The sequence below is a fragment of the Pongo pygmaeus genome, chromosome 3, assembly GCF_028885625.2.
Source record: "Pongo pygmaeus isolate AG05252 chromosome 3, NHGRI_mPonPyg2-v2.0_pri, whole genome shotgun sequence".
NCBI lineage: Eukaryota > Metazoa > Chordata > Mammalia > Primates > Hominidae > Pongo > Pongo pygmaeus.
In genome coordinates, this window is record NC_072376.2 from 98,438,078 (window position 1) to 98,451,640 (window position 13,563).

Sequence of the window (13,563 nt, forward strand, 5' to 3'; positions counted from 1 at the left end):
CAAAGGAATCCTTTTAAAAAGAAAATTTAGCTTATATGATTTCCTTTTTCAAATCTAACCACCATCTTCCCATATTTAGAATAAAATCTCAAGATCTTGCCATGCTCTGACCCCTGGTTCTCTCTCCAATTTCATTTACAATCCCACTTACTCTTTTTCATTCTGCTTTATCCACAAGACTCTTTGCCCCTCCTCGTCTATATAAACAAGCTCTCCCTCCAAAGCCTGCCCCTGCTTTCTCTTCAGAGTCTGAAATGCCCTTCTCCATGTCAATAGCTCACTCTCTCACTTTAGTCAGGTCTCTGAGCACTTATCACCTCTTCTGAGAGGCTTGCCCTGACCGCCTTGTCTAAAATGGCATCCCTTTCACACTTTATTTTTTAACCTGCTTTGTGGTCTTCGTACTTACCTCTATCTGAGTTCTCCACTAGAATGCAGACCATGTGAAGGCAGATTTGCTGACTTCATCACAACTACGTGTACCTAGAATAGTCCTTGGATGATTGACGTGCTTGATAAATAAATATTTGTTGCATGAATGAATGAGTGAATATTTAGAGCTCTATGTCAAATTTCTGGTTCAGATGTTCAGGGATGTTCTCAGTTGGACCTTTTAATAAAAAAACAATAAATGACCAAATTCTACTTTAAGTTATTTTAGGGTTCCAACAGTCATCCATAGACTGAACAAACTCCAAAGATTTGGCTTCATGTAAGAATGTCACTGCAAAGAAGCTTCAGTACCCATTGTGATATCATTTGCTAATTTGGAGATTGTGATGCCGAAAGTATAAGCCCCATGCTCAGTCAGGATCTAGGTCCAATAGCTCTCAGAGGAACCATATATCACAGCAAACTTTCTGCAATGGGGAAAAGAACATCCATGCATTTTTAAAATGAATTTCAAATTTTAAATAATTTTTAAAAGTGGTTTCATCTCTTGTAATGGAAAACATTCAAAATTCTCTTATGCTGATTCATGAAGTATATTTATATAATTAGACAAAATGAGAACATTGAAAGAAGCAGACTCCTTGTTTCATTGCTTTAAGCAAATAATAAAAATGGACTCGTGCAGGTCACACCACTAATTTAAATACATTATGCAAAAAGATAGCAAATAAATGAAATAAAAATATTTCCTTTAGTTTTTTTAAACAAAGATTTATTAACTCTGAATTTTTTAGGTTAAGGACCATGCAATATATATCTCCTACACCGAAGTGTCCAAGAAATGTTTTTGGAGTAAATTAATGAACTGCTTTAGAATGTCGCTCAGAAATTAAGCTAGAAATTCAGAGCAATATTCTTAGGGCTTGATTTACACCAAATCCAAGTTCGCAATATATTAACATGAAGGAATAGGCCATTGCTTTCTGAAAACCTTCCTTTTATAAAGAAATACTTTAATATTATGAATTCTCTTGGTCCGTGTAAAATATTATTTGCATTATAAAAATTGATTTTTTGGTATAATAGTCCATAGGCAATCTTTTCACCAGGATGGGTTCACAAGTGTTAATGGAAGGCGAATTATGTGCGGGACACTCTTCTAGGGAATATGTGAGGGGTTTTTAAGATGGATAACATTTTGTACCTGCTTTTGAGTTGCAAATGATCTGGACTGTTGGTTAAACATTGCAGACAAGATCAGGTGAAGAACATTACTAGAAGTTCAGTGATGAAGAAATAAAGCCACGTACTCCATGGAGTGAAATTTAAATTCCTTAAATTCCCTAAAATTATTTTATGTTGGGTTTTACACCAGGATAGGAATGTCTTTAAAAGTAAGAAATATTTGACATTAGGCAGAAAATTTCAAAGGAGTGTTTGACTTGTTGCTGGATGTGTCATCACATTTCATGTGTCTGAGAAATATAAATTTCTACAGCACATTTTTAGTGCCTTAAACAGACTACAATGATGTAAATGGTTGAGCAGTTGAAATTTAGTCTGGAACTGGGACAGATGACTTGCCACATAGAGTGGCAACACAAGGTGATCTGTGATGGCGGGACTTTCAGTGTGTTTCACTATTAGCATGTGTCATCCAAGCATGCCTTTCAACATCCATGGAGAAAAGACGTGTTACAAATACAAAACACCACCGTGATGAATTGGGAATGTCAAAAACCTCTGCCTTGGCTGTGATCCAGTGTTGTTATTGGCAAGTAGATTCATCCTTCTAGGTTGGTTGCTCCGTAAGTAATCTTCGAGAAAAGCAAGTCCAAGACCCTTTTTTCTCCTTACTGTGAACTTGGTCAAAATTACCAAATGTTTGGTAACCATTTATGGTATCAGGAATGCACCAATAACTCCTTCTGACTCTTTAAGAGCAATCATCTTGTGGAATGCAATTTCCCTTCTTATTATTGTGGGTATTTTTAGGTACCTATGCTTGACCTTTTTTAAAGAGAGTAAGGATCTGTGATTTAAACTAGGATAGAAGCTGTTCCAGAGATAACAAAAGGCCGTTGCTTTCTATATTCCAACAGGAACTAGGTAAAAGGATAAATGTGATAACTCAAAATAACGTGTATGTTTATCTTCCAGGCTTTCTAATAGTTAATTGGTTAAATAAAACATTACTTACAGAAATAGAAGAGCCACTCCTCAACATTGTTCAAACACTGCAAAGTAAACTAATGCAAGTGCAGTGACCTCTTCATCCAGCCACAAAATCATATATATTTTTAATTCTCCAAGGAGTTTGAGATAGTAAAGTTGGATATCATGTAGCTAAACAAAGGCTTTTGCCTTTCCTCTTGGAAAATAGTTAAAATGAATAGGAATCTGATAATTAATCTAGGAAATTTAACCCTGCTCTACTTACCTAATGTCCCCCAAAAGATGGTCTTTTTTTTCTTCATTGATTTTATACCTTAAAAAGAAATTACTGAATTGCAGATATACAACTAGTATCTACAGACAGAAATGAAGGTCATTTTTAGAAGAAACCAGTGTCAAATGAAAACGCAGATTTCTACATGGTCACATTCATATCACACACTCTTGACCCAAGGTGAGAAAGTAGGTCATTCCTTATTTCTTATTTATTCCCTGGCACAATCAGACCACACTACAAGTTTCTTTTACCAGTTGCCAAAATGAAATCATGAGACCCTTCAGAGCTACTGTCGATACATGCAACTCAAGACAACGAGCAGCATCATAACCATTGTCAACAGGCAAACTCCAACAATGTCTGGGTTTGGATTTAGTTTTATGTTGAGAGAAGCAGATTTCCTCTGATTTTAATAATCCATAAGAAACAGAAATCACAATATATTGACTCCATATTACCTAAAAAGAGTCAAAAGAAGCAGAAGTTCTCCCCCGATTCATCCCCTTGTTCCACAGACATTAAGAAAATAGAAAGGAAAGGGTGTGAGAAAGAACACAGAAATGACTTGAATGATTTCAAATCCTTATTAAGCATCACTGAGGTTGCATTTTACCCATTAGACTGACTGAATTTAGTTCTCACTGCTCAGACCTTGCAAAGAAACTGGACGTACATGGTTTTGCCTTCCAGGGTTGATCTAGAACTGTAAGGGTGCATGTGAATGTGGGTATGCATGTGTGTGTGCTTTAAGTCCATTTTATAAACACTGACACAGGACAATTCTCATCATTGGTAATAGTCTTTGGAGTCCAATCATGCAGAAAAACAGGCAGGTGCAAGTTAGGTCTCATTGCAAGATGGACATGGCAAGGTGAACAGATAATCCTAGATAAGGATTGGGAGATTTGTGTCCATTAGAATATACTGGCCATTGGTCCCACATAAGTAAAGTTACATATACAAGATTCTATATATAAACAGAGGCCCCTCACTTCAGTTTGGCTGACCAAAGAAACAGGTCAAAGTGAGCCATTTTCAGATAGTTAAAGGACTAAGTGCCAAAAGAAATAACAAAATCTTATCCTCTAATCACAAAGAAAATGGCTAAAATAACTATTTACATTGTAACTTTTTTGTTGTTTTTACAGAGAGGAGTTTCCTTGCTTGGCTTAATGATATCTGTGGAAAATGTTGAACTCTTATAATTAAAATGTGTGTGGGGGATTGTGAGTGGAGAGTTGGGTTCCTCTTTGGACGCAAAGTGGCTGAGATCAAAAATTTCTAGAGCAATTTTACTCCTCTTTCTGAGCTGTAGAAGATAACATTTTTCAGCAAAGCTGGCTAATAACATGCCTTACAGAGCATAATGCACTTAAGATGTGGCTTTTCATATGTTAAGAGATTCAAATTGAAATAGATTTTGTATAATTTAGGTTTTGCAATTAATATTTACAATTAAAAAAAAGTCAAGTTTGCTTATTGTTTTTTTTTCCTTGACAGGACATAAAAGGTTTTATGTATTTTTATCTATTTTTTACTAGTTCCATTTACTAAGGCCAACTTTCAGTTTTACCACTCAGCTGCTATCAGTGTCTTTAGATAATATTTTTCTGATAACAGATTGAAAAAACTATCGAGCTTCTTAGCCCTCAATTAAATAGCTTACTCCAATTGGTGGGAACTGGCCAGGCTCTGGTCCAACTGTGGGGTACATTCCTACAAAACTCAGTTGTCAGATTCTTGAAGATGAAAGATTATTATCAGTTTTTATTCCACAAGAAGAAATTCCGTTGTAAGGCTAGTGTATTCCTATTTAAAATTGAACACGCTGACCCACAAAACACATATAAAAATAGTAAAGACGTATTAATAGTAAAGTGGTGGTGGTTTTGCCAAACTCTTGCAGCAGTTTAATTCTCCCTGCACATGAGTACACAGCCATTCTTCCTACAAAATACTGCAAACTATTTATTAAGGATCACTGCAAACCAACTGCCCCAAAGGAAGCCTAACAGAAGGTTAGGCTCCTCAGAGTGCCAACTTCATATTCAAAAATGAGCCCCAACCCCGGGTAGAACCTTCACTTTTTTCAGGAATATTGTCCAGGTGACTTGACACTTGCCTACCTGAAAAGTTGGGATGTTCTTGGGAAATAACAGGTGACTATTTAAGAAATATTTGGTGTGTGTGTGTGTGTGTGTGTGTGTGTGTGTGTTAAGACAGACAAGTGAATGCAGAGCATATTATATTCTGTGAATTTGATAATATCATCACCTCCTAGAGATATTATAGGAAAGCAGACCTAGCGGGAAAAGGGCTGGGGGGCTTTTAAAGTGGTGATTCTCTTTGTTGTTCCATCATCTGCCTTGCTTTAATCACCTAATAAAACTGATCCTGCAAAAATTCTGGGGGCCAAATCCTTACCTCTATTTGTAAATGATACTTATATTCGAGGAATTTGTTCCATTTTTCTCTTGTCCATAAGGGAAATCTGGCTAAAGCTAACCAGCTCCCAAGAGCCATGCACAGAAGATGTAAGACTAATTGAGCTTTGGGAAGGTACTAACAGCGGGGGAGGGACCCTGTCTAGTTCTTGCCTGGTTTAATCTGAGGGGGAAATTCACCACTTCTGCAGATATGAGAGATAGCCTGTCAAGCACTTTGAAGATGCTGGCTGGAGACTTCCTTCTGTCTTGTGATGTCATCTTGGGGCTGATGAAATTCCCCTTGAGACTCTCTTTAAAGCAGCTTCCTGCTCTCCACACTTAATCCCATGTGGTATAAAGCAAGGGAGGGGAGAGGCCACAGATATATCAAGAGAAAAGTACAGAGAAAGAAAAATCAGTAAAGAATTAGAGATACAGAGAGAAGTTTTTTTAAAAAAAAAAAACAGGAATATGAAAGAGAGGGAGCTCATATGACTGAGGCATTTTTAACAATCAGGTTGTCTGCAATATTAACAAAAAAAAGGTAGCAAAATAGAGAAAATGGGCCATTTTTATTCCAGGGGACAAGCTGCACAAAGGAATGTTCTTCTCTTTTAAACAAATGACCACGTGTACTGAATCCAACTGTGTGAAACAATCTAAGAATGGCAGCACCACTGGCATGGCAATGGTGCAGGTGGGTGCAGTTCCCTGTGGTCTCTATTGCTTGAAGAGAGAAAGAAAGTTCCTTATTATTATATTTAAGGCAGTTTTCAGAGCACTGGCATTCTTGTTTGCTCTGTTTTGGGGATATTCTATTTGCCAGTCAGTTCACACTCATCAACCATCCACTTCCTGTCTTTCACTTCTTCAGGTGAAATATCACCACTCTGGTGAGCACCAACATGGTCAGAGTGCAAATAACTGTGATGGATACTTCGAAGTGAATAAGAAGGGAAGCCTGATTATTGCTGAGATCACCTTGGTATTGCCTTGTATATAACCAAGATGTTTCACAGTGCCTCCTTAAGTGCTCAGGAAAGCACTTTCATTTAATTTAAGCTAAATTCAGGAGATTTTGCTAAACATTGACATTAATGCTTCATGGCTTTTAAGAAAAACTCATATTGCTAAAACTATTTGGCAGCAGTAAATTTATGGGCAGAGTTATTGCTCTTACATCTACTGCAGTACAAAACTCCGATGATCAGCCCTTCGATTGCTCATACTTATGAAAATAAATAAATAAACATGAAACATCAGCCACATTAAGGAATCGGGGAAATTCCTGAGGAATAACAATGTCTCTGGAGATGTTTTCAAATGCTAACCTGAGACTCACACTGTGCTTTGGGGGTTTCATTCTTATTAATTTTTTTTTATTTCAGAAGAGGAAAGTAATATTATTTCTCAAAATAAAACTTTGGCAGAGTATGAATCAGGGAAGCAGCCCACACATGGAAAACACAATCCATAATCTGAAAGTAGTCTAGGCAGGCTCATTTTTTTTGTTGAAGGAATTCACACGGAGGCAATTCTGCTCAGTTCCAGAGAGAGATTCTTATCATCAAAAGCACACACAATAACCTTGCTTCACCACCTGCCACTTTCTCCAGTGGCCTCTTGTTGTGACCAGTAATTGAGAAATGACAGACGGGAATAGGGCCAAATCTCTAAAATAGGGACACCAGTGTCTCCTAGTATCTGGGTAGTGATCTCCTTTCAGTCTTAGTTCACACCGCACACTGCCCTCCAGTCTCTCCTACTCTTTACCGTCACAGAAAAGACTCACAGCTTTTATTCACACCTGCCTTCTAAAGGTCAAACCATTTCGTGCCTGAAAAGTGTTACCCACTCCCCCCACACTTTACGTAAGTATCACATATGTTCTTTCTACAAATTGGTATACAGGTGCCATTTAATCCATTCAAATTTGGAAGCTACATCTTCAAGGGTCTGAGAGAGCTCACTCCCCCCGTATATTCCCCCTTTACATGTTTTCTTATAAGACATACAGTTTAATCAATTAACAAACTAAACAGCTTATATACTGGCAATATATTACAGATGGGTTTATGTCAGAGTAATAGATCACATGAAATGGACCATGTGGTACCCCAGTGCATGATGTCTTGGTAGAGCCCTGAGGACACTGACAGTAGCATCTCTAAGTAAGTAGTGCTGTATGAATACAGACACATGCGGATCTGTATCTACATCCATCTGACTAGGCCAAGGAGCAGGTAGATGCAAGATAGAGACACACACATGCTGGATGGGGCCACTGCACACCTTGTCATGCCATTTAAAAGGGCAGTTACAGGTTGCCGGTTTTGCAGCCATTAAAATTACACTTTATGGAAAAGGCTTCTCTAATTGTGTCTGATTTGCTTTCTGTAGTAAGCATCATTGGAAGAAGACCAAAGCAAGAGCAACTAGAAGTTAAATATACATTTGAGCTTAGCTGCAATACAGAACCCTGGGGAAGAAGCAGGCTGAAAGATTTATTTAATTTTAGGCTTGGATTCTCTCCCTTGCTGTTTTCTTGATGTTGTGTGTCTGCATTTGTGTGTGTGCGTGAGTGTCTGCGTGTGTGTGTGTGTTCCATCACATCATCTCCTGAAGAACGCTGGGTTTCGCAGGCAGGCGGCTAGTCACCTGCAACAACCCAGGGGTCCTGCCGAGGCTTCCAGGCTGCTGTCAGTGTCAGATGCCAGGGTCTGGTCGGTGGACATGGAGGAGATGTCATTGACAGACGAGGATGGAGGGAGACTCTCACTGCTGTTCACTGCTGCACCTGTGCTAAGAAAATGAAGACCAACATGACTCAATCTAGAACCAGACCCATCTTAATGCCATTCAGGATTCAGGGATGGGCAAATACAATAGGGGATGTCCAGTCCATCAATCATTTGGCAAGCCTTTATAAAGCAGCTGACAGAAGGGAGCATATCAAATGGTGACAATGAAGACATAGCAATAAAAAGTCCCTCATCACAAGTTATCAAATCTCACTCTATATTTGAAATCACCTGCAACACTTTCTATTAAAAAACACTAATATCTGGTCACACTGCCTCCCCTGCCCCCACTGCACTGCATATATTTTAATATAATTGGCCTTGGGTGAGGCCAAGGTATTTGCATTTTTATTTATTTATTTATTTTGAGATGGAGTCTCGCTCTGTTGCCAGGCTGGAGTGCAGTGGCACAATCTCGGCTCACTGCAACCTCTGCCTCCCGGGTTCAAGCCATTCTCCTGCCTCAGCCTCCCGAGTAGCTGGGAGTACAGGTGCGCACCACCACGCCTAGCTAATTTTTGTACTTTTAGTAGAGATGGGGTTTCAACATGTTGGCCAGAATGGTCTCGATCTCTTGACCTCGTGATCCGCCCACCTCTGCCTCCCAAAGTGCTGGAATTACAGGCGTGAGCCACCACGCCCAGTCGGCATTTGCATTTTTTAAAAGCTCCTCAGAGACTGTATTCAGTCAAGCATTGAAAGCCTCTGGCTTATGGAGGAGACAAATAAGCAAAACCCCTTAATGGAGCCATCTGAGCCTGGTTGTTTTTAATGCAGGGAGCTTTTAAAACAAACACATGCAAGGGTCCTATCCCAGAAATAGAAGCTGAAGTGAAGTTCAGAAATCTGAATTACTTGGGGACCACATCTCTAGAGAAAGGAAGATATATAAAGTAAATACTATTATGTCATCATTAATGACATCAAACTTAAAATGCATATAGAAAAGCCAGTAGGACATAAGTAGGACTGTTGATGAAAGTTACAAAAAAAAAAAAAAAAAATAGGAGAAGCCTTAGCACAGCTTTTGCTTATGAGCTAACTCTCCAGCAGGCTTGCTTACCTGGGATCTCCAAATAAGAACTCCGAATTATTAACTTAGATTAACTTGAAAAAATTATTTATCTGTTATGCGGGAATATAAGGTTGAAACCCTGAGAAGAAACTTGCCCATGGTAATCACTCAGTAAAGGCTAGCTGAGTTGCCAGTAGCTTTGAGATCAACAAGAGAAAGATGAACCAAAGGCATTGTGCAATATAATTAAACCAGAGCACCCTGGAAACAATCCATTTACTTTTTTTCTTTGTATATTCTTTATACCTAAGCAATCTGAGTGGTAACATACTTGCTGTGTGAAATAGCTTGCTATTAAATATCTGTAGTATAATCCCCTAATCAAATAAGAGATGAGGAATTCTCACTAAAATTATACCTTATTTGAGCAAATATAGTGTGCAAGATCTATTTGATGAAAAATAATAACTCCAAAGTCAGTTATAGTAGTATTATCACATAGACCTAATAAATCAGAAAGACAAAATAAAACTAAATTAAGGAAGGGGAGGGGTTAACATAATCCTTGTTCCTGAAGTAGACACTTCTTGCCTGTGAAAAAAGTGTGATGAAAATGTGTCAGTTATCTAGAGAGGACACAAACACCTAAACTAAGACAGATCACCTGTATCTTCCATGTATTTTTAAGTTGTATTTGTTGACTATAAATATATTGATGTACTCTATGGGAAATGTGAAAAAATATAGGAAATAAAGATAATGATATGCACCGATCTTCAAATAAATGGTAAGAACTGTTAAACTTTTCATATATTTCTTCCCGGTCGTTCTTTTTGCCTGGAAGTTTCCCTGGTCGTGATCTTTTAATATGTATTTTTTTGGGATCCTGATACTTTTATATACAGAAAAGCTTATGAATTTTTCATGTTCTTTAAACTCCTAAAAATACCCATCCTTTCTAATCTTAAATGTGTCTAGAAAAGGTTTTTAAAGTCCTCTTGTTTTTGTCTTTCTGTAAATAATTACTCTCACTATCAGGACAATGTATAATGTAAAGTTATAATATTCCATAATATTCCAACTTTGAATGGCTTTAATTTATTCCAACTTTACTTAATTATATCCCCCATAGCTATGGTACAGAGCTGGTTCATTTCCACTTACAATAAGATTTTATCTCCTAGCAGACAGCCCTTGGTTCCCTTACATTGCCCAAATGCCCTGCTCTGTTTTTTACCCCCGATTCTGGATTAAATTATACCAACATCCTTCATGTTCTTTCATAAGTTGCTAATAATTTAGTTTCACTATGATGGACTCCTCAGAATTCTCTTCCATTTATCCACATTCTTATTAAAAGACAGAGATTAAAACTGGACACAGGACTCTATTATAAAGGCCTGATCAATTGTGAGCCCAGCAGAGGGAAATTGCTTTTTTCTTACTATTTGTCTGCTGGATGACATATCCCTAGACTATGGATGCCTTTCAAATCATGGTGCTACAGCCTAATTTAGTTTTGACTTGAGGTATAAAATGATGCTCATATATTTTTGTAACAGCTTTATTAAGATATAATCCACATATATAATTAAGAAATTTAATTTGTATGATTCAGTGTTTTTTAGTATACTCACAACATTGTGCAGCCATCACCACAATCCATTTTGCAGCATTTCATCATCCCTAAAGAAAACCCTGCACTCCATTCCTCACCTACCTTCTAGCTCTAGGCAACGACTAATCCACTTTTTGCCTCTATAAAATTGCCTGTTCTGAACATTTCATGTAAATGGAAGCATACCATATGTGATCATTTATGACTGGCCACTTTCACATAGCAGAATGTTTTCAAGGTTTATCCATGCTGTGGCATGTATCTGTATTTCATATCTTTGTATGGCTGCATAATATTCCATTGTATGGATGCATCACATTTTATTTATTAGTTGATAGGCATTTGATGGATATTTAGGTTGTTTCAACTTTTTGGCTATTATGAATAATGCTGTTATGAACATTCATGCACGAGTTTTATATGGACGTGTGTTCATTTCTCTTGGGTATATACCTAGAAGTGGAATTGCTGGGGCACAGAGTAATTCTAGGTTTAACACTTGAGGAACTGACCAACTGTTTTCTAAAGTGGGTGCACCATTTTACATTACTACCAGCAGTGTATGAGGATTCCAATTTCTCTACATCCTCACCAATACTTACTATCTGTCTTTTTATCTATCTAGCCATCCTAGTGTGCATGAAATGGTATCTCACTGTGGTTTGATTTGCATTTGCCTGATGGCTAATAATGTTGAGTATATTTTTTCATGTGCTTGTCAGTATACGTTCTTTGGAGAAAGTTTACTCAGCTCCTTTGGCCATTTTTTAATTGCTTTATTTTCTTTTTATTATGAGTTGTAAGCTCTTTAGCTCTTTCTTTCTTTCTTTCTTTCTTTCTTCATTTCTTTTTTTTTAAGACAGGGTCTCAGTCGCCCAGCCTGTAGCACAGTGGCATAGTCATGGTTCACTGTATCCTCTAACTCCAGGGCTCAGGCAATTCTCCTGCCCCAGCCTCCCAAGTAGCTAGGACTACAGGCACATACCACCATGCCTGGCTAATTAAAAAAAAAGATTTCTTGTAGAGACAGGAGCTTGCCATGTTGCCCAAGCTGGTCTCAAACTCCTGGCCTCAAGTGATCTTCCGATTTCTGCCTCCCAAAATGCTGGGTCTACAGGCATGAGCCACTGTGACAGGCCTGTAAGAGCTCTTTATATAATCTGGGTACAAGTTACTTAATGACATATATATTTTCAAATGTTTTTCCTCTATGCTATGGTTTGTCTTTTCATTTTCTCGAAGGGGTCTTTTGAAGCACACATGTTTTTAATTTTTATGCAATTGCATTTATCTGTCTTTTCTTTTATCACTTGTGTTTTACTGTCTTATCTAATAAACCATTTTCTAATCCAAGATTATAAAAATTTACTCCCATGTTTTTGCCTAAGAGTTTTATAATTTTAGACCTTATCCTTAAGTCTACGATTCATTTTTAGTTCACTTTTGTATATGATATGAAGCAGGGGCCCACCTTCATTCTTTTGCATGTATATATCCAATCATCCCAGCACCATATATTGAAAAGGCTATTCTTTGTCCATGTTTTACATCCTTATCAAAAATCAATTGATCATAAATGTAGGTATTTATTCCTGGACTCTCAATTTGATTCCCTTGATCTATTTGTGTATCTTCATGCAAGTAGCACTCTGTCTTGAATATTGTAGCTTTGTAGTAAGTTTTGAAATCAGAACATGTAAATCTGGCAACTGTGTTGTTTTTCAAGGTTATTTTGGATATTCTGTATCCTTTGCATTTCCACACAAATTTTAAGATGGGGCTTGTCAATTTCTGCAAAAAAGACAGCTATGATCTTTATAAGTATTGGCTTAATCTGTACATCAATTTGGGGAGTATCTTTCATCCCTTGACAATATTAAATATTCTAATCCATGAGCAATGAAATGTTTTCCCAGTTATTAGATCCTGTTTAATTTCTTTCAACAATGTTTCGTAGTTTGCAGAGTACAAAACTTGTACTTCTTTTGCTAACTTTATTCCTAAATATGTATTTCTTGATGCTATTCTAAATGGAATTGTTTTATGTTCATTGCTAAGTGTAGAAATACAATTATACTGAGGATTTATTTGAATAAGAAGTTTCAGTGTCAGTGGACTGGACGTTAAAAACAGATCAAATAAATATATATATATATATAATGAATGTTGCAATTAACCAGAAAGCCAGTGGAACCAGGCGGATTTTTGATAGCATGCTTTATTTATGAGAAAATAACCAGCTGGAAGTTTTAAAATAAAATTGTGGCATAATACAAACCAAAAAGTATTTTTAAGTATCTTTAATAATAATCTTGGTCTTCTCTTGAGATAGGCTTTTTCTCCTACCCTGGCTGGAGTTGATTATGTAGACACATTCTTATTGTCACAATTAAAGATTTTTTATTTTTTTAATTTTTATTTTTTTATTAGTATTATTATTATACTTTAAGTTTCAGGGTACATGTGCACAATGTGCAGGTTAGTTACATATGTATACATGTGCCATGCTGGTGTGCTGCACCCATTAACTCGTCATTTAGCATTAGGTATATCTCCTAATGCTATCCCTCCCCCCTCCCCCCACCCCACAACAGTCCCCAGAGTGTGATGTTCCCCTTCCTGTGTCCATGTGTTCTCATTGTTCAATTCCCATCTATGAGTGACAACATGCGGTGTTTGGTTTTTTGTCCTTGCGAGAGTTTGCTGAGAATGATGGTTTCCAGTTTCATCCATGTCCCTACAAAGGACATGAACTCATCATTTTTTATGGCTGCATAGTATTCCATGGTGTATAGGTGCCACATTTTCTTAATCCAGTCTATCATCGTTGGACATTTGGGCTGGTTCCAAGTCTTTGC

General features: G+C 37.3%; 1 protein-coding gene across 4 annotated transcripts in view; it reads right to left on the reverse strand.

The window, feature by feature from the left end:
• Positions 1-3,035: 3,035 nt before the first annotated feature.
• MAPK10 (mitogen-activated protein kinase 10) overlaps positions 3,036-13,563 on the reverse strand; it is a 336,739-nt gene continuing 326,211 nt past the window's right edge. For 3 of the 4 annotated variants that reach the window (XM_054485266.1, XM_054485265.1, XM_054485267.1), the window contains exon 14: positions 3,036-8,068. In XM_054485266.1, coding sequence (XP_054341241.1) covers positions 7,926-8,068 — 143 coding nt within the window. In that variant the 3' untranslated portion in view covers positions 3,036-7,925. Of the gene's footprint in view, positions 8,074-13,563 lie in introns of all 4 variants that reach the window. The other variant, XM_054485269.1, reaches the window with a different exon arrangement.